Source organism: Leucoraja erinacea, unplaced genomic scaffold, assembly GCF_028641065.1.
Source record: "Leucoraja erinacea ecotype New England unplaced genomic scaffold, Leri_hhj_1 Leri_315S, whole genome shotgun sequence".
Taxonomy (NCBI): Eukaryota; Metazoa; Chordata; class Chondrichthyes; order Rajiformes; family Rajidae; genus Leucoraja; species Leucoraja erinaceus.
Window position 1 is genome coordinate 64378 of NW_026576216.1, and position 20907 is coordinate 85284.

A 20907-nucleotide genomic window follows, 5' to 3' on the forward strand; every position below is an offset into this window, starting at 1 on the left:
CTTGCAGCAAAGGGGAGGAACAGTAGTGGCAATATGAGAAGTGATCTCCAGGTAGTAAAGTAACATTTCATTTCCAGAGTGGCAAACAGAAATTGGAGGAGGTGCAGAGGTGTCGTCTGTTTACAAAGGTGTTCGGGTAAGAATAAGATTTAGACAATCAAGTATTGTGTTTCCACTTGCTGGTTAGCATGCAACAAAAGCATTTTACTGTACCTTGGTACATGTGACAATAATCTAGATTACAATCGAACTATACACAGTGTACAGATACAGTTCATGATAAGGGATTAAGCAGCGCTGGAAATCCGGGTTCGATCCTGACTACGGGTGCTGTTTGTACGGAGTTTGTACATTCTCCCTCTGACCTGCATGTGTTTTCTCCGAGATCTTCGGTTTCCCCCCACACTCCAAAGATGTGCAGGTACAGTAAGTAGGTAAATTGCCTTGGAACAATTGTAAATTGCCCCTAGTATGTGTAGGATAGTGTTAATGTGCAGGGATCATTTGTTGACGTGGACACGGTGGGCCGAATTGCCTGTTTCCGCGCTGTATCTCTACAACAAAAACTAAAAAACGTTTGGTGCAGGGTATATCCATTAAGATCCAATCAAAGATAGTCCAAGGGCTGAATGGCCTACTCATGCACCTATTTTCTATGTTTCTATCTATGTTTCCTTCCTCTCATCATTATGGGTGTGAATAGATCGATGTTTGGTGTGGACTCACTGTGCCCAAGCTCCTGTTTCCTGTTTCTACAGCTCTGCATCTATCTCATATCATTCCTTTCCACTCATTAAACTGCTACTTAAAACAACTGCTATTTCAAAGTTATCTGGAGAATGCATGATCTATATAGACATTTGTAAACTCCTAATATCTGGCTCATTTATTTGGCAACTTGCACTGCTTGATAGCTGTAATGTGAAGTAAGTTGAAGTATATAACATTAGCACATTTTGTGTGTAAATGTAATTTGGAATGTATTTAACATTTATTTTGCCTCAGATTGGAATTGACGTTCATCAAACCAATTGCATCCAATTTGCAGTCCTGCGTTATTACTTGGAAACAAAATGGGATTGGATGCAGAAACAAGTAGGTCTTTTGTATATTTTCTTTGAATGATTATTCACGATTTCGACCCTGAATCCTGTTTCAAATAAAATACCTCCATTTCCAGCAGTCGATGAACAGAGTGTTCAACCACTTGGTAACTCTTCTTTGGTCTATGTGAGATTTATTGACGACAACATTCATCATAATCTTCATCAGACTGAAGATGGGTATCGACCCGCAATGTCACCCGTTCCTTCTATCCAGAGATGCTGCCTGTCCTGTTGAGTTTCCCTAACATCATGTGTCTATCTTCAGTGTAAATCAGAATCTGCAGTTCCTTCCTACACATAATCTTCATGTTGCATATCTCAGACCACTGGTTCATTTCTTTTTGCCAACTAGCTATACATAACTAAAGCTCTGATCTTGTTATCTTCCTGTTTGCGTGGTCATTCTGTTTGCGTAAAAACGGTACGCGATAGCGCTACGATTTTTCGCCAGCATACTCAGCGTTCTCCTCTGTTGCGATTGCACCAAGTTTCGTTCCGATCGGTGGTCTAATGTAAAAGTTAGCGAGGTTTAAAAATTGTGCATACACAGACTACTCTCCTGTCAGTCGACTACATGTGTATTGGTCTTTTCCCCGGTCACTCTGCGGGATGGTTCGTCCCTTCCTGCACCATCGCGTGTTTACTGGAGCTGAGGGAGGCTCTGGATGGCCGGCGGAGTTCTCTACAATTTTCGGAAGGACCGGAAGCGGCCCATCCCAGTACGGCCCAGTGCGGAGTCAGGGATGTCGCCAAACGGAAAACTGAATTGCTGATCCCGGTGGAGGAGAATGTCTAGTGACCAGCGCCCGCTGTGAGTCCTCCAGCCCCTTCCCCTCTGGTCCCCCTCGCTGGCTCCTGCCCCATACATCGTGATTTTCCCCACGACCCCGTCTTTTCTCCGAGGTCTTTCCCCGCTCCATCCCACCTCCTCACTTTCCCCCGCCTCTACAACCCCCTCCCCCCGCACCCCCTCCTCCCTGCAAAAACACCCTTACCCCCACCCACACTCCCCTTCCAACCCCCTCTCTGTCCACAACGCTTGCTGCCACCTGCACCCACAAACCCCCCCTCGCCGTCCTCACACAACCCCCCCACCCCCCACACCCACTCCACCCCCTTGCTCCCACAAACCACCCCTCCCCACCACAACCCACACCCCCGTCCCCACCTACCTCACCCTCCAACCCCCCCCCCTCCAACATCCCGCCACCCTCCCACAACCCTCCTCCCACCACATCCCCCTCCTCCCAAACCACCCTTCCCCATAGTCCTCCCCCAAACCCTCCCCCCCCCCACAAACCACCCCCCCCCCCACTCACCCCTCCCACCATGCCACCCTCTCCCCCCTCCTATACCCCCTCACACACATTCCATCCCCTCCCCCCCCCCCCCCCCCCCCCCCTTGCCCCCACCCTCCTTCCAGGCCCCTCTACCCTCCTCCCCTCCCACACGTAAAGATGAGGGGGAGGGAGTGCTGGTGGATCAGGGGAAATGAGCCGTGTCTGCACAGTTAGGGGCTATGTGTGAGTGGTGGAATATTGCGTTGGGGAATGAGTTGCGTTGGAGGACCTGGCCTACCGTGTGTGGGACCTAATGCGTTCCGCTTAGTCTAATACTTTATAACACTAGTGAATAGGAAAAGGATTGTGAGCAGTTTTGGGCACCACATAGTTTAATTTAGGGCCTGAGCTATGAGGAGAGGTTGAACAGGCTGGGACTCTATATCTTGGAGTGCAGGAGGATGAGGAGTGATCTTATAGATGTGTATAGAAAATGTGTATAAGATGTGTATAAAGTGGAATAGATCGGGTAAATGCAGTTTCTTGCCTAGAGAAGGAGAATTGAGAAACAGAGAACATATGTTTAATTTGAAGGAGGAGACATTTAATAGGAATCTGAGTTGTAACTTTTTATGGAACAAGCTGGCAGAGGAGAATGTTGAGGCTGGGATTATCCCAACATTTATGAAGCAATTATACAGGTAGATGGACAGGACAGGTTTAGAAGGATACTAGACTTAGTGGGACATGTTTGGTCCCACTCACATGGGGGGCCTGGTCCCACAATGCAACCCAATCCCCAATGCAACATTCCACCATGGTGTGGGAGAGAGGGTGGTGTGGGGGAGGGGGGGTGGTGGTGAAGGGAGGTGGTGTGGGGGAGGCAGGTAGTGTTGGGGAGGGGGGTTGGTGTGGAGGAAGGCAGCGGTCTGGGGGAGGAGGGTGGGTGGTGTGGGGAAGGTGGGTTGTGTGGGGGAGGGGTGGTGGTGTGTGAGAGGGGTATTGTGTGGGAGAGGGTGGTGGTGTGGGGGACGGGGCTGTGTCGGGGAGGAGGGGATTCCACTCAGCGGCCTCTGGCCGTGGCACAACACAGCACCTCCCGACTCCACACAGCGGCTTCCCGACTCCACACAGTGGCTTTCCCAACTCCACACAGTGGCTTTCCTGACTCCACTCTTGCGAACTCCACTCTTACGGACTCAATTAGCGCTACTTGTGGACTCAGCCCCACCACCGGGGTTTGATTCTCCAGTGGGTGCTGGAAGGGGCATTACCTTCATGGTGACTGACAGGGGAGAAGACCTATCTGCTAATCTCACGATTTTTTAAACCTTCACAACTTTTGTAACATTCCACCGATTGGAACAAAACCTGGTGCGCTTGGTGCAGAGGAGTACCGTGATTAAGGTGGCGAAAAAATCCAAGCGATAAAGGGAACCGTTTTGCGCTATTTAGTAAAAAAAACAAACCGGAAGTGGTCAAGATGAGAGTTTTAATAATAGTATAGATGGGCCAAATGCAGGCAGGTGGGATTAGTGAAGATGGAACATATTGGCTGTTGTGGGCAATTTGGGCTGTAGGGCCTGTTTCCACACTCTATGAGTCTGTGATTATATGTGACTACCTGCAGAAGGATCTTTATTTAAAAATATTAGGGTATACATGCATTTAGATGGGCTGATAAGGTATAGTCAGCATGGTTTTGCACGTGGGAGGTCATGTCTGATAAATGACATTGCATTTTCTGAAGATGTGACCAAAAAGGTTTTTGTGGGTAGAGCTGTAGATGTTCTATACATGGACAAAGCTTTCAACAAGGTTCCAAATGGCAGCAACTCTGGAAGGTTAGATCATAGAAACATAGAAACATAGAAACATAGAAAATAGGTGCAGGAGGAGGCCATTTGGCCCTTCGAGCCAGCACCGCCATTCATTATGATCATAGCTGATCGTCTCCTATCAATAACCCGTGCCTGCCTTCTCCCCATATCCCTTGACTCCACAAGCCCCTAGAGCTCCATCTTACACTCTCTTAAATCCATCCAGTGACTTGGCCTCCACTGCCCTCTGTGGCAGGGAATTTCATAAATTCACAACTCACAGGTTGAAAAAGTTTTTTCTCACCTCAGCTTTAAATGACCTCTCCTTTATTCTGAGACTGTGGCCCCTGATTCTGGACTCGCCCAACATTGGGAACATTTTTCTTGCATCTAGCTTGTCCAGTCCTTTTAAAATTTTATATGTTTCAATAAGATCCACCCTCATCCTTCTCAACTCCAGAAAATAAAAGCCTAGTCTTTTCAATCTTTCCTCATATGACAGTCCTGCCATCCCAGGGATCAATCTCGTGAACCTACACTGCACGGCTTCAATCACAAGGATGTCCTTTCTCAAATTAGGAGACCAAAACTGTACACAGTATGCCAGATGTGGTCTCACCAGAGCCCTATACAACTGCAGAATAACTTCTTTACTCCTATACAGAAATCCTCTTGTTATGAAGGCCAACATTCCATTAGCTTTCTTCACTGCCTGCTGTACCTATAAGCCAACTTTCAATGACCGGTTTACAAGGACACCCAGGTCTCGCTGTAGCTCCCCTTTACCTAACCTAACCCCATTGAGATAATAATCTGCTCCCTTGTTTTTGCCACCAAAGTGGATAACCTCACATATATCTATATTATACTGCATCTGCCACGCATCTGCCCACTCACTCAACCTGTCCAGGTCACCCTGCAACCTCCTAACTTCCTCTTCACAGTTCACACTGCCACCCAGCTTTGTGTCATCTGCAAACTTGCTAATGTTGCTCCTAATTCCCTCTTCCAAATCATTAATATATATGGTAAACAATTACGGCCCCAACACCGAGCCTTGCGGCACTCCACTCGCCACTGCCTGCCATTCTGAAAAGGACCCGTTCACTCCTTCTCTTTGCTGCCTGTCTGCCAACCAATTTTCTATCCATGTCAATACCCTACCCCCAATAGCAAGTGCTCTAATCTTAGTCACTGGTCTCCCATGCGGGACCTCTGCAACCGCCTAACATCCTCTTCATTGGCTTCATTGGCATCATCTTCATTGGACAGATCATTGGCTATATTTAAGAGGGAGCTAGATGTGGCCCTTGTGGCTAAAGGGATCAGGGGGTATGGAGAGAAGGCAGGTACAGGAAACCGAGTTGGATGATCAGCCATGATCATATTGAATGGCGGTGCAGGCTCAAAGGGCCGAATGGCCTACTCCTGCACCTATTTTCTATGTTTCTATGAAGGGCCGAATGGCCTACTCCTGCACCTATTTTCTATGTTTCTATGTTTCACAACTCACACTGCCACCCAGCTTTGTGTCATCCGCAAACGTGCTAGTGTTGCTCCTAATTCCCTCTTCCAAATCATTAATATATATGGTAACCAGTTGCGGCACCAACACCGAGCCTTGCGGCACTCCATTCGCCACTGCCTGCCATTCTAAAAAGGACCTGTTCACTCCTACTTGTTGCTTCCAGTCTGCCAACCAATTTTCTATCCATATCAGCACCCTAACCCCAATACCATGTGCTCTAATTATAGTCACCAGTCTCCCGTGCGGGTCCTTATCAAAGGCTTTCTGAAAGTCTAGATACACTATATCCACTGGCATCCCTTCATCCATTTTACTTGTCACATCCTCAAAAAATTTCAGAAGATTAGTCTAGCATGATTTCCCTTTTGTAAACCGATGTTGACTTGGACTAATCCTTTTACTGCTATCCAAATGCTCCATTATTACCTCTTTAATAATTGACCACATTGGATCCAAGGAATGGACAGAAAATCAGCATCATGGAAGGAAGCAGAGGGTGATGGTTGAAGGTTGCTTCTCGGACTGGATGCCTGTGACTAGTGGTGTGCTTCAGGGTTCTGTGATGGTCATATTACTGTTTGTCATCTATATCAATGACTTGGATGAGAAGGGACATGGCAAGATTAGCAAGTTTGCACATGATCCAAAAGTGGGTGGTGTTGCAGATAGTGTTTCTGAAAAATTGCAGCAGGATCTGGATCGATTGGGCAGTTGGTTGATAGAATTTAATTCTGTGAAATGTGATATTCTGCATTTCGTAAAGTCTAACATGGACAGGGCCTACACAGTGAATGACAAGAGTCTGAAGAGTGTTGTAGAGCAGACGGATCTAGGAGTGCAGATGCAAGATTTCTTGAAGGTGGTCAAAAAGACAATAGAGCAGGTAGATTCACAGACTCTCTTCCCCAACATCGGTAGGGGAATCGAGGACCAGACGACATAGTTTTACAGTGAAGGGGAAAAGATTTAATAGGAATTGGAGGGGTAACTTTTTCACACAACGAGCAGCCAGAGGAGATAGTTGGGGCAGGGAAGTTCGTAACATTTAAGAATCAATTAGATACACACATGGACAATGCAGAACATAGGAGCTGTCCCACTTGGGCGATCTAATCCACGAGTTAAAAAGAATGTCTTCAACATTCCAGCTCGAGGGCATGCGCCTGAAAAGCCTCGAGCTGGATCAATCCATCCACTTTGAAACTGCGAGCTGGATCGACCGACCGCACACACACACATCGCGACGGCGGGGGCCAGGGAAACCAGGGGAGCGCTGTCTGAAATTCACACCCACGTTCAATCAATCAATCAATCAATCAATCAATCAATCAATCAATCAATCAATCAATCAATCAACGTTTATTGTCATCTTGCAAAGCAACAGTTGTACAATGCAAAATGAGATGACGTTTCCCAGGGAATACCGGAGCATCGCACATGAAACTTAAAACATTTCACACATAATAACAGTAAAAACAATCCAGTCCCTGATGAAACAGTATAAATAGTTAAAAGCAGGTAAAACAGCAACATTAAAATACAGTAAAAACAATCATTAAAATGTCCAGGCAGCTGTTTGAGTGGCCAGTGCCAGAGTTATTAAAATGTCAGTGCAAAGCCGCAGAATCAGGTGGAGTGACTGCTTAGCAGTCTGGTAGTCCGGGCTTTGATGCTACTGTATCTCTTGCCTGTTGGCAAGATTAAGGTAAAACAGCTGCACAGTAACGGTCCTTTAGAGAGCGCAGATGGGGGGGTGGGTAGAAGGAGAGAGGGGAGAAAAGGAGGGTAGAAGGGGGGGAGAAGGGGAGAGAAGGGGAGAGAAAAGGAGGGAAGGGGCGGTAGAAGGGGGAGAAGGAGTGGAGACACTTTTAAGAAGTTTAATAAAGTTAGCGGGCATTTTACCTACCTGTAGGTCTTCCTTGGTCCTCAAAATTCCAATGAGCCAATCAAAATGCCTGGTCAGCAAACGAGATTGCCTACGGCTGCCCTCGAGTGCCTGAAACTAAATAGCGACCCCACTCCACTGTACTACGAGTTAAAAAGAGCCATGCAGACCAAGTTTTACTCGCAGAACATATTTCAACATGCTGAAAAAGCTTCCGCGACTTAGCTGAGGCCACGAGTATTCAGGAACTTCCCTCGAGCATGAAAGAGATTTCCAGCGACCTCATAGGACCTCCTAGAACAATGTGTAGACCAAAGATCCTATAGGATCTTTGGTGTGGACCATGCTGCGAGTTTGATGGTCAAAAACATTCTTCTAAAGTCGCAGATTAGGTCGCCCAAGTGGGACAGTTCCTTTAGAGGGATACGGGCCAAATGCAGTCTGGTGGGACAAGTGTAGCTGGGACATGTTGGCCGGTGAGGGCAAGTTGGGCTGAAGTCATGGGAAAAAAAACGGAATGGGGTACTGATTTCGGATGATCAGACATGATCATATTGAATGGCGGTGCTCGCTCGAAGGGCCAAAAGGCCGGATGACCAACTCCTGCACCTATTTTCCATGTTTCTTTGTCATTTCCACACTGCATCACTCTACGACTATGAGAAACTCCACTCACCAATGTTCACCTATTATCTGCCACACGTTGTCCTGCCTCTCCTCGCTTCTAGCTTTCTTCCCCCTTCCTCAAGACTCCAGCCTGCAATTTCTTATGTTTACCTTCTGATGTGAACCAGCTCAGGGTAGTGTAGAAGGCATTTTGTACACTGGCATTCATCGGTCAGATGCAATTAAAAAAACAAGTGCTTGAGTAACTCAGTAGGTCACTGGAGAACATGGATAGGTGATGTTTCAGGTTAGGATCCTTCTTCAGACTGATTGTTGGGGGGTGGTGAGAAAGTTGGAAGAGAGGGGAGGCAGGACTATGTGTGTCAGGTAAAAGGTGGTTGGGGTAAGATTGGAGTGGGTGAGAGGAGTGGAGAAGTCAAGATGATTGATGTTGCATCGGCAGTTGCACTAAAGGGCCTGTCCCACTTGCATGCGATTGGATGCGTTTGGTGCGGCCAAACGTGGTCGCTTGAGGCGTATGGGCACCATATGGCCGCTCGGGGCCAGTCCCTCTTCGCAGTGCGGAGTTGCTTCGAAGCGTGGAGAAGCGCTGGTCTCGACATCGCACGGTGCTCCGAAAATCTTCCAGTGTCCGAAATCTTTGCGCACACAGATTGCTGTCGTACGCAGCGTCTAGACAGCATACGCAGCATCTTCGCGGCGTACACCTAGTGCGTGGCATTGCACGATGATGTCACCGCCCAGTGTGGCGTTGTGTGATGACGTCACCGCCCGACGCAGTGCAACACCCAAATTCAGTCGGCCCGCCTCCTGCCCAGCTGATTGGTACGTATGATGCAAATGACGTCACGCGCGATCTTAGCGCAGACTTAGCGCGAACTTCGTGTGAACTCCGCTCCCGATTGATCGCGCCAAACGTATGCAATCACATGCAAGTGGGACAGGTCTTTAAGCCTTGCACAGGGTGGCCAAGAGAAGGAGGGATGTTGGAGATGAGAGAAGGGCTCGTCACTGGGATATGAGGAATCCTTCGTACAGAATGAGGTGCGGAGGTGGAGGCGATGCAAGAAGAACTACATTATGGTGGGCCCAGCTCTCGTTAAAGTGTACGAGGGGTTCAAAATCAGCATTTATTTGTTCTATTTGAGTTCCAATTATGTTATGCCAGTATGTGACTGGAAGAGATTAAACATTAAATAGATATTATCTTTGCATTATTCTAGAAAGAAATTGGCAAAAATTTCATGTGGAGGTTCGTCAGTGGATGAAGAAATCAACAGAATTCATTGTGGAACTGCGCTCAATTGCTGATGCAATTGTCGATTATCATAAAGATGTCATCATCGCAAAAAAAGAAGGAACTAAAACACAAGGCTTGGGGGGAGTCATAGGTTTCACAGGACTAGTTGCTGCTCCTTTCACATTCGGAGCCTCGCTATTGCTCACTGGGGCGGGGATGACGGTGGCCATGGCTGGTAGGAAATCTAACAACAATTCTGATTCTGCTAATGAAGCATACCATAAAAAAAACCAGGAAAAAGTGAATGAAATTGTGGAACAATACCTAAAAATCACTAAACGCCTGACAGATATATTAACTCAGCTCAACCCATCCTTGATTGAGATTGAAAAGAAGAGGAAACCAGCTGCAGACTTTATTAGTGTCGCCCAGGGTCTGGTGAACAGGACTCAGGATGCATTGAGAACAATCAGAACTGTGTCAGGAGTTCTGGCAGAGCTCAGGTTGGCATGGGATATCTTTCCCATAATGAAAGGCGTGGAAGTACTTGGAAGAAAGATAACTGAAATATCAACGATGATCAGTCAGATAGCTACAAACATGGAGGAGGAAAGGGGCAAGTTTCAGAAAGCACTTTCAGATATCAAGGGGTGCGATGTTGAAGGAAATTCTGGTTGGTTAATGATCATACAGAGATCAAATTAATAACTCTGATTTCACTCTCCCTTATTCTTTACAAACCAGCCTTCATTATACTTTGCAGCTTCAGTTTTTGTTTCTATTGTTGAAATTCATATATTCTCAGAATCCTTTCCAGCTTTCCAAACCTCCCTCCTCTAAGATGTTATGCAAAATGTTCCTCTTTGAACATAAAGTTTGTTGTCTCCATTAAACTGATCCCAGAGCATCAGCATCAAGAAAGCCACCAAAGCAGACTGCTCCTCACAGACCTGCCACAACAGCACAACAGCATGGTCTGAAGAAGGGTTTCAGCCCAAAACGTCGCCTATTTCCTTCGCTCCATAGATGCTGCTGCATTCGCTGAGTTTCTCCAGCATTTTTGTGTACCTTTGATCTTCCAGCATCTGCAGTTCCTTCTTGAACAGCATGGTAGAGTTGCTGCCTTACAGCGACAGAGTCCTGACTACGGGTGCTGTCTGTTCAGAATTTGTACCTTCTCCCCGTAACCTGTTTGCATTTTCTCCGGGACTTCCAGTTTCCTCCCACACTCCAAGGAAGTACAGGTTTGTAGGTTAATTGGTTTGTTATAAATGTAAAATGTCCCTAGTGCATGCAGCATTGTGTTAAAACCCTGTCCCAAGGTACGAGTTCATCCCAAGAGCTCTCCTGAGTTTAAAAAAAATCAAACTAGTGGTAAGCACGGAGAATGAATGTAGTGTGTATGTCGGAGCTCGGGGACGTCTCTTAGCGCTAACGGCAGGCACTCGGGAAGACTCGCTAATGGGAAAACTCGTGAAGATTTTTCAACTTGTTGAAAAATGTCTACGAGAGCCCCGAGTACCAACGAGTGGCCATTACCATAAATGTCCAAGTTTAAATCAGGCCAAACTCGGGAGAACTCTTGGAATGAACTCATACCGTGGGACAGGGGTTTAAGTGTGCGGGGATCGTAGGGCAGATTGGACTCAGTGGGCCAAAGGGCCTTTTCCGTGCTGTATCTCTAAACTAAACTAAAATATCTGGGCCTAGTTGCAAAGTGTTTTTGCGGCTAATGGGCTGCTGTGGAATCCACCTTAACTGGTGCTTGGACATTGAACATGGAATATAGAACCGTACAGCACAAGGACAGCCAATAATAGCAGTGCAGAACATGAAGCCAAGACCATCTCTTATCCACCTGCACATAATCCATCTTCATCCATTCCCTGCATATCTATGTGTCTGTCCAAAAGTCTCAAGTGGTGATTCTGCCTCAACAATCTGATCAAGACCCTTGTTCAAACTGAAAGTCAAGGGGAGAGAGAAACAAGATGTGGAAGGGTACAAAGAAAATGTAAGGTGTGAAAAGAAGATGCTGATCTGGAAAAGTACAATGGCTCATTGTTGGATGAGGGGAAAATGACAACGAGGCTTACAGCCAGTAAAATGAATCACGGGGACAGTGAAACTAGTATGATTATTTTCCCGAAACTTTCAATTGATCATAATTATAATCATGTATGGACCAGGTACAGGCAGGTGGGATTAGTGCATCTGGGACATGTTAGCCACTGGGGGCAAGTTGGGCCAAAGAGCCTGTTTCCAAGCTGTATCACTCTATGACTATAACTATAAGATTTGAAAATGCAGTTGATTTATTCAATTTGCTCACCAAAACTGGCATTGTGAACAAGAAATGTGTTTGATAAAAATACATTTGAGTTACTTGTCTTTCCGTGCAAAATGTGTCAATATTTAGTGTATCTATTGATACATGGTAAATGGTAGTGAATTGAAGAATGCAGTTGAACAGAGGGATCTAGGAATAACTGTGCATAGTTCCATTAAGGTGGAATCTCATGTAGATAGGGTGGTAAAGAAAGGTTTTGTTATGATGGCCTTTATAAATCAGAGCATTGAGTGTGGGTGGGAAGTAATGATAAAGGTGTACAATTTTGCTCGCCAAATTATAGGAAAGATGTCAACAAAATAGAGAGAATACAGAGAAGATTTGCTAGAATATTGCCTGGGTTTCAGCAACTGTTACGGAGAAAGGTTGAACAAGTTAGGTCTTTATTCTTTGGAGCGCAGAAGGTTAAGGGGGGCTTGATAGAGGTCTTTAAAGTGATGAGAGGGATAGACAGAGTTGACGTGAATAAGCTTTTTCCATTGAGAGTGGGAAAGATTCAAACAAAGGTCATGATTTGAGAATTAAGGGACAGAAGTTTGGGGTTAACACGAGGGGGAACTTCTTTACTCAGAGAGTGGTAGCTGTGTGGAATGAGCTTCCAGTGGAAGTGGTGGAGGCAGGTTTGATTTTATAATTTAAAAATAAATTGGATAAGTATATGGACGGGAAAGGAATGGGGAGTTATGGTCTGAGTACAGGTAGATGGGACTAGGTGAGAATAAGTGTTCGGCATGGACTAGAACGGCCGAGATGGCCTGTTTCCGTGCTGTCATGGTTATATGGTTAAATGGTTATTGATGCCTTCATTTCCTCAGAACTGTACATTTTAGATCATTTTATGCGACCCCTCATTATCTTACACAGCATTTTTGCTACATGAAATAAATAATTGTAATGCTTTGTGTGATTGAGAATTAAATGATTTATTTCTCCTGTACATGATTAATTCCTGAAATAAAGGAAACAATTAGTTATGCAGAATGATTTTTAAATACTGAGATTTTTTGCATCGGGTGACCAGAGTCTGACTTCTTTGTGTAGATGTTAACAATTTCTCCACCTTGGGAAAATGATCAGCTAGATTAAAACAACAATTGCCAATTATGCTGAAAAGCCACACATGGCTCCCTATAAAACTTTAGACTTCATGCACAGAAACAGGCCACTCGGCCCAACTCATCCATGCTGACCAAGCTGTCCCATCTTAGCCGGTTTCATTTGCCTGCGATAGACACAAAATGCTGGAGTAGCTCCGTGGGTCAGACAGCATCTGTGGGTAGAAGGAATGGGGAACGAGACCCTTCTTCAGACTGAGATTCAGGGAGAGGGAAACGAGAGATATGGAAGGGTAAGGTGTGAAAATGGGCATTCAAAAAGGTTAAAGGTCAAGGAAAATGTAAAACATCATTGTTTTCTGGGGTAGGGTGACAACGAGACATTTCCCTCTTGATGGGTAAGTTTGCAATATTGAATAGTTGGGGAAAGATTAGTTTATTTTGTTTTTCTATCCTTATCAGGCAACTGAAGCATCCTATCACCAACAAGAGAGAGCTCCTGATCTACCATCTACCTCATTGAACTACCTCGGACTATTGAACCTTAATGGACTTTATCATGCACAAAACAATATTCCCTTTATCCTATCTGTAGACTGTGGACAGCATGATTGTAATCATTTATGGTCTTTCCACTGACTGGATAGTATGCAACTAAAGAGCTTTTCACTGGACCTTGGCACACATGACAATAATTTTTTTTTAGAGATTCAACTTAGTAACAGGCCCTTCAGCCCACCAAATCTGTGCCGACCAGCGTTCACCCCGTATACTAGCATTATAGTGCACACTAAGGACAATTTACTAATTTGACCAAAGCTAATTAACTTACAAACCTGTACGTCTTTGCAGTGTGGGAGGAAATCAGATCACCCAGAGAAAACCCATGTGGTTGTTGTGTTCGAGGGCTAAATAATTCACAAACTACACTTGGTGTCCAGAATCCGAAGTGTATTTATTACAAGCCAAACATGGCTGCTGCTCCAGCCCTGCAAATCCCCCAGGGACCCTCCCTGAGCAAATATTCATTTTGAGGCTGAGTCCTCCAGTGATGACTCCAGGCCACAACACTTTTCCCACCTTGTCAATGAAGGTTATCATATAAGTCCAGTTATTCACCAAAACATGTCCATATGCAATCAGTCCAAAATAACAGCTTGGTGAACATAACATTTATGGCTTCACAGTTGATAATCCTGCAGATACTGAGCTCCTCTTCTGTCGCTGAGAGCGTCGAGCGGTAATAGAATGCTCTGCTGTATGCTCTGCTTTATGCTGACCACAATCACTGTCTTGACTGGATATTGGGAAAGGAAAAGTGTCCAATTTGTCTTCTTCCTGTCCCTGTCTACTTGCAATTAGACGCATCGCGTTCCATGTGGTGTAATCTTGGAGGAGGTACACGTTCTCGCCGAATCTCTGTTTAATCTGTATCGGCTTGGAGAGTGCGCTTGCGAGCTTATGTTGTAGGTTAGGGCGGCTGATTCGTACCCAGTCGCCGACCTTGAACCGCGGCGCTCGTACTCTGCGTTTGGCATCACAGTACGCTTTCACTTTCGCTTGTCTGTGTGCTATCATTTCCGCCCTCGCTCTTGTGTCTGGATTTGGGTGCGATAATGGTTGAAGAGCATTCAGTTTTGCTCGCAGGTTTCGCCTTATCATCAGCTCTGCTGGCGTTTTCCCAGTCAGCGTGAGTGGTGTGGATCTGTAGGATCGGAGGAGAATATGGGTACGAATCAGCCGCCCTAACCTACAACATAAGCTCGCCAGCCATCTCCCAAAACTCCTGTGCTCACTAAAGGTGAATCCATCTCCATCACTGACACATTCAAACTCCTTGGAACCCACATCAGCAACAACCTCAAATGGAGGACAAACGCAGACCACATCTATGGAAAAGCCCAGCAAATACTTTTCCATCTCCGACAGCTCAGGAAGTTCAGAGCAAGGTCTCATCTCATGCTCCACTTCTATACAGCCATCATCGAAAGCATCCTCACTTCATCCATCACAGTCTGGTTCGGCAGTCTCGACTCACTCTCCCTAAAGAAATTACAGCGCATCATCAACAGAGCATCTAAAATTATTGGCTTACCCCTACCATCCCTTGAATCACTTTACCATAAATGGACATTACACAGAGCCCGCAAGATCATCTCTGATCCTACTCACCCTTGTAAGTTATTGGGGCAAATCCTCCAAAATCATGGAAGAACTCTGATAAGGACATGGACATTTTAAAAAGACAAATTTGCTGGCTGCAACGGAAAAACCCCCAATCCACAAACCTGTCTGGCATGTGGACTTGCGCATCAAACAACTGGGCGAATGGTGTGGGGAGGACAGGCTGAGACGGAGATAACGAGATTATCTTGGATACACAAAGGAAGGAACCAAGCCTCAGCAGACGGTGGTAAACAGTTCAATCACCATCTCGGATGACCCATCCATCGAGACAATAGGAGCCCGTCCAGGCGATGGGATAACGATCAGGCTGAGGGATCATGACATCAGCAAACCCCTTATCATCGGAAGCCTATTGTTCATGCCAGATCGAAACTGGGAATCATCAAAAGAACCCTTTTCATCCAGAGGACCACCTGGGGGTTTCAAAGTAAGCTCAGGTATAAAAACAGGAGTCAAGCCAGAACTCTCTCTTTCTGCCCTGCTGGACAGCTCGTGAGCCCAACTATAACTCTCTCTTTCTGCTCTGCTGGTCAGCTCGCGAGCCCAACTGTAAGTACCCCAGTAACCTGGTGAAATTCCCGAAATAGGATAGCAATGTTGAGATATGGGGGGGGGGGAGTATACTTGCAGGTAAAAGTGTGTAAAGTAAGTTTTACGACATGCCCGATAGTTTTCCATCCATAGTCTTAATTTAAAGCATAAGTTTAGCCACGTATTATGTAGTGTTGGTGAGATTCGATTTCTCATTGGTCAATAAAGCCTGTAAATTTTAGACTTGCTTTGAGTCCATCTTGGTTTCTGTTTTCTCCCATCGGCACACTCTGGTCAATTCAACCTTTTATCATATCCCACCATAATTCCGAGGTCTAGAACCCAGGGGAATCCCTTTTGTTCGGGCAGTTGGGCCCAAAGGGAAATAAAGGGAAAAGCAAAACCCCTACAGAATGGCGACCATGGCAGGACCTCGGTGGTTAGGGATATGTGATTTGCGAGAGGGGGTGAGAGAACGTAGTAAGATGGAGGAGAGAATCTCCTCTTATCTGTTTAAAAAAATCAATTTCACCAAACAATGGGTGATAGCATTGTTGACAGCACAGCAGCCTGCAGTAGCTGCTGCTCAATGGACAGAAAGCAAGGCTTATAATAAAGGGCAGGAAAAGGCAGTTTGGCTAGCGTGCCTATCACAGCAGGTAGCAAAAATGCAGAGACAGGTAGATAGACTGGAAGAGCAATTGAGAGAAGCTAGGGGAAGGGCTATCTGAGGAATGCGGTAAAGCCAGGCAGTGCATCTTGCAGGCGAGGGAGTCCCACAGAAATGCCCAGGAATTCCTCCAATGCCAGGTGGTAGAGGCAAAGGAGAGGGAACGGAACGCCCAGGAACTCCTGGCTCAGAATACACAGAAGTGCAGGGAGCTGGAGGGAAAGTTCCAAGATATCCAAGCAGCATACAGGGTGGCCTATAGCGAGCTAGGGGATAGTGATCACGGGCCTTGCCAGGCGACGATAGCGCAGCTGGAGGAGACTCTGTCCAAGACTAGGGGATGGGTTCACCTGGTAGGACCAGGGGGGTCCCCCGGGGGCAGAGGGCTTCCCTCAGCAGATGATTCCCCAGGGGCAAAGGGGAATAGACCGCCTCCTGAGGCGCCGGGGATAGGTCCGGGTCGGCAGGTGGGGTTCGGGTTGTCCGGGGAGGGACAGGCCCAAGGAGGGGCGGGAGAGCACCCTCAGTTAGCGGCTTCCGCGCCATGTGCAGCACACCACGAGGTGATGGGGTTACTGATCATGGTGGGAAAGTCGGGGGGAAATGGGCAACAGCCCCGGGTAGGGCAGATGTGCCCAGTACGGCAAAGGAAATATTGTCCCCTGGTAGGGCAGGCAGATAGGGGGCCCATAGAGAGTGATATCATCATTCCCCATGGGGCACATGTGCTGAGGGGGATGGTGGCTCACTTTACCAGGTTAACCAGGGCGGGAGACCCGTCATTGCATTTCATGGAGGTGCAGCAGGCAGCCGACATAAACGATTGCGATGAGGTAGAACGGGTAAAGCTGCTGCTGATGACCCTAGATTCATACCTATGCAAGGCGGCGACCTCCAGGGTAGGGGGAAGACCTGAAACATGGGTAGCGGCACAGACAGCGGTTCTGGAGGCCATGGGGTTGAATCAGGGTAGTCCTTTCACCAGGGTGGGGGAGACGAAGCAGCAGGTAGCTGAGTCCCCGGACATGTTCGCAGACAGACTGTGGGCAGTGTATGAGGGAGCGTGTGGGATGCCTTTAGATAGGCAGAATTTAGATGAGAGAACAGCTCACTGGCTGAAGACTCTGGTGGCGAATTGCCTCCCGCGAGTTAGGGCAAAGGCCGAGCACTGGTTCGACCCAGCCGACCCAAACCTTAACGAGGCGGAGGTGATCAGGAAGCTCACCCTTGCATACCGCAATGGGGAGAGAAGTGAGGAGAAGCCCTTTAAGGGCAAGGTGCATGAAATAATACCGGCACCCCCCAAAAGGATGCAGTGGAAACAGGAAGGCAGCCGGACCTCTTCCGAGATGAGGCTGGTGTGCTATGGGTGTGGGAAGCCCGGGCACTACAAGAGGGAGTGCAGAAACCCAAGTAGAGCAGTGGGGGATAGGACCCCGGTAACAATAGATATAAAAGATCTAATTACCTATTTGCAGTCAAAGGCGGGAGGGTCCGGACAGGTAGCCATGGCAACAGGCCAGGGCACGCCCGTATCCGCACCCCCGGCTCCTTTATGACTGCCAGCGAAACAGCCCACATTCCTATGCCCGTTAGAATGTGGCCCCTGTGGGAGACCCTGGGTCAAGATAGAGGTCCAGGATGTGGTCGGGAGTTATCTGCTGGACACTGGTGCTTCCAGTACCATTGTCCACACGGACATCCCCCGTACATCCCCTCTATCTAGTGGGGCAGCCTATAGTCCACGGGGCGAGGGGAATCAGAGGGTGGATCGCTTGGCCAGGGAAGGATCCAGGAGTGGGAAAGCATGGGATCCCCATGAGGAAGGACAGGTAGCTGCAGCCAGGGAGCAGCCTCGAGAAAAGGAGAGTGCGGGAGTGGTTTTGGCCCCGGACCTGACCACGATCCAGACACAAAACCCTATTTTAAAAGCTGCCTCAGCAGCCATTTGCAGGCAGGGGAAGATAGAAGGACCGTATGGGGGTAAAGATCAGGAACAGACCCGGGTTGATGTGGAAACCGTAGGGGAGCCAGGCGAGTCCACAGGTAGTCAGCCTGAAGTAGCCGGCTGTGTTCCAGGGCAAGGACTGGAAGCAGCGGAGAAGGAGGCTGACTCCAGCCCTCCGCAGGCAGGTACCGTAGACTGCCTAAGAGAGGCAGAACTAGCAGAAACAGAGGAGATGGAGGTATCACCTCTGGTGTGGGAACCCCCGGTCAGATGTAGGAGTGACAGGGTCACTAAACCCCCAGTAAGGTGGTCCCCATCCCTAATTAAACCTAGGGCTAGGGCCGGCCACAGGAGGGCCGGGAAGGAGAGTGGCCGAAACAGGGCACTTCGGAGTGCGGCTGGAGGGAGCCCAGTCCCCACAGGGAACGTAGGGGTATCTCAAAACCCCGTAGTGCACGGGGAGGTGAGGGGCAGTCAGGCCCCTCGACAGGAGGAGTTCTGGCCTGCACGGGAGGGCCCAACAGAGGGGTGGCCCCAGCGTGATGGGGACCAGTTATGAGTTGGCCACCCGGAGACAGGTGGCGTTGTATATAGCAGTGGTTTGTCTGTGGTTTGTGTAGTTAGCGTTTGGTAATTAGATATAGGGTTTTGTATAGCTACAGGGGAGTACAGGGACAGACAGTATGGGATCGAAGGGATGTGCTGTGGAAAAGTAAACCACAACAGACAAAATCAAAACCCCAAATGCCATTTTAGGCGGATAGCTTTGTGGAGGCAAGGAGGTGTTTTGCTTTGTTTTCCAGATGGGTAGCCCTGCCGTATGGATGATGGCAACGATGTGCCTCTGGATGTGTGTGGTGCGTCGCGGGGACACGGATGAGTCCATCGTATATGGGTGCTCAGGGGACAGAGCACCCCTCGTGTCTACTGGGCAAGGAAACCTGGTAGCGGATAGCCAGGCCAGATACTCCAATGAGGGGAGATGGCCTGGGTGGCTGGGGTCGAACTCGACCAGGTTCTCCAGCCACAGGAGCTTCACCTACGGGGAAGCATCCATACCCTGTGCCGAGATACAGATGGCTACCGACCGGGTTAGGGTGACTGAGGGCAGGCGGGTGTGTTTAACCTGTAAGGGGGACGTTCCTTTGGGGAAATGGTGGTGGCTCAGGAAGCTGAGCTCGGACATGAGGGATCGATCCTCGGACTGGGAAAGACTGGACAATGATACCTACTGGACCATCATGGGGTCACCGGGAGGGATCACTGTATGTTGGGACAAATGGTGGGCCTATGACCAGGGGCTTTATTTATGTCTATGGGGGTCTGCCAAGGTGTGTCCGGGAGGGGCATCAATCACTTTTGTCAAGTGGTGGCAGGACCCCGGCAACGGGATAGATTGGGACCGCAGTGGGCAGGCATGTGTGGCCCCCAGGACTGGGATGACTGTAAAAGCCACCGAATTGCTGGTTCAGGTGAAGAAGCCCCTACCCACAGCCCAACCGATCGACCCTCACAACTGTCCAACCACCACCAAAGGGCCGGAGAATGGGTTAGCACTTGTCCCAACCAAAAGGGTGCTGTACCAGGGAGTGCATTACGCTGTGGCCTCAGTAGTATTACATTTGACTGAAGTGCGGTTACCTGCATGGTGCACCCGCGAGACGGAATTATTATATCAGGCCCTGCTAAAAGGCATGTTCTAGAAATTCCACAACCTGGATTTTGGGGACATAGACATAGAAGGGATGTACCGCGGGGGAGGGGATTTCAGTTTGGGGTCCGGTAGGCAAAGACGAGGGGTGGTTAACGATGGGTTTACAGTATTTAACACGGGGACGTCCATTATTAATAGCATGGACAACGTAGAACTGGCCTTGCAGATCAATCAGTTGAAGGGCCAGTTACGAAAGGTTCTGGGGGAGGAAAATGTGGTGGTGGATTGGGACTGCACGAAGAGGTGGCAATGACTCTACATCTAAAAGAAATCATAGCACAATTGGAGACACATGCAAAAACGATAAACGCTTTGATTAAAGAGGACCGGAATGCGTCTGATCAGGCTGCACAGAATGAGGTGTGTGGGCTGTATGGTGCGTGGTTGTTGGGGGAGGGGAGAAGCAACCTGGAAGACCTGACGCAAGGTTGGGTCCCCTCCTGGATAAGCAACCAGCACCTAGCAGCGCTACACCCTTATAACAGCACTTTCAGTCCTTGTCAGCTTTGTGTGGCTTCCGAGGCCTACCCGGTACTGGTGGATTGCGGAAAATCCAATCACACCATAATGGGAGTGGTCGTAAGAATCCCGGTGATGGGAACCTCGGCACGACCAGCTCCTCTGTACCGAGTGGAGAACGTGGGAGTTGTTCGTGGGGGGGTGCATATTCGCTACGGGAAGGTCCCGCCCTATGTCATAGTGAGGGAGCAAGCTGTGACAGGCATTGACCTTTTGGGTTGTCGGAGCCGGGGAGCACAGGTAATCCTGTGTCCCCAGCACATGGGCGCTGAGGCTAGACCTCAGTGTGGGTTCAGGGCTGTTGGGGCACAGCCTATAAACTGCACCATGGAGGCGATGGCGGCAGACCATGTCCCTCCACAGGTGGCGTATATAGGCAGTGGGACGTACTGTGTCACCACAAGTGCCCAGCGGTATCAGCACGGATCACAGCTGTGGTGCCCGATA

General features: G+C 48.2%; 1 protein-coding gene across 1 annotated transcript; it reads left to right on the top strand.

The window, feature by feature from the left end:
* Positions 1-469: 469 nt before the first annotated feature.
* Positions 470-12880, top strand: LOC129693503 (uncharacterized). Its single transcript, XM_055630314.1, has 2 exons — positions 470-1095; positions 9470-12880. The coding sequence occupies exons 1-2, from the start codon at positions 1074-1076 to the stop codon at positions 10189-10191; spliced, it is 744 nt and encodes a 247-aa protein (XP_055486289.1). The 5' UTR covers positions 470-1073; the 3' UTR covers positions 10192-12880.
* The last annotated feature ends 8027 nt before the right edge of the window (positions 12881-20907 follow it).

What these genes read in the sequence shown, in the direction of transcription:
- LOC129693503 (XM_055630314.1), top strand. Translation starts at nt 1,074, where the DNA reads ATGGGATTGGATGCAGAAACAA. An exon ending in GGGATTGGATGCAGAAACAA is followed by an intron (nt 1,096 to 9,469) that starts GTAGGTCTTTTG and finishes GCATTATTCTAG; the next exon opens with AAAGAAATTGGCAAAAATTT.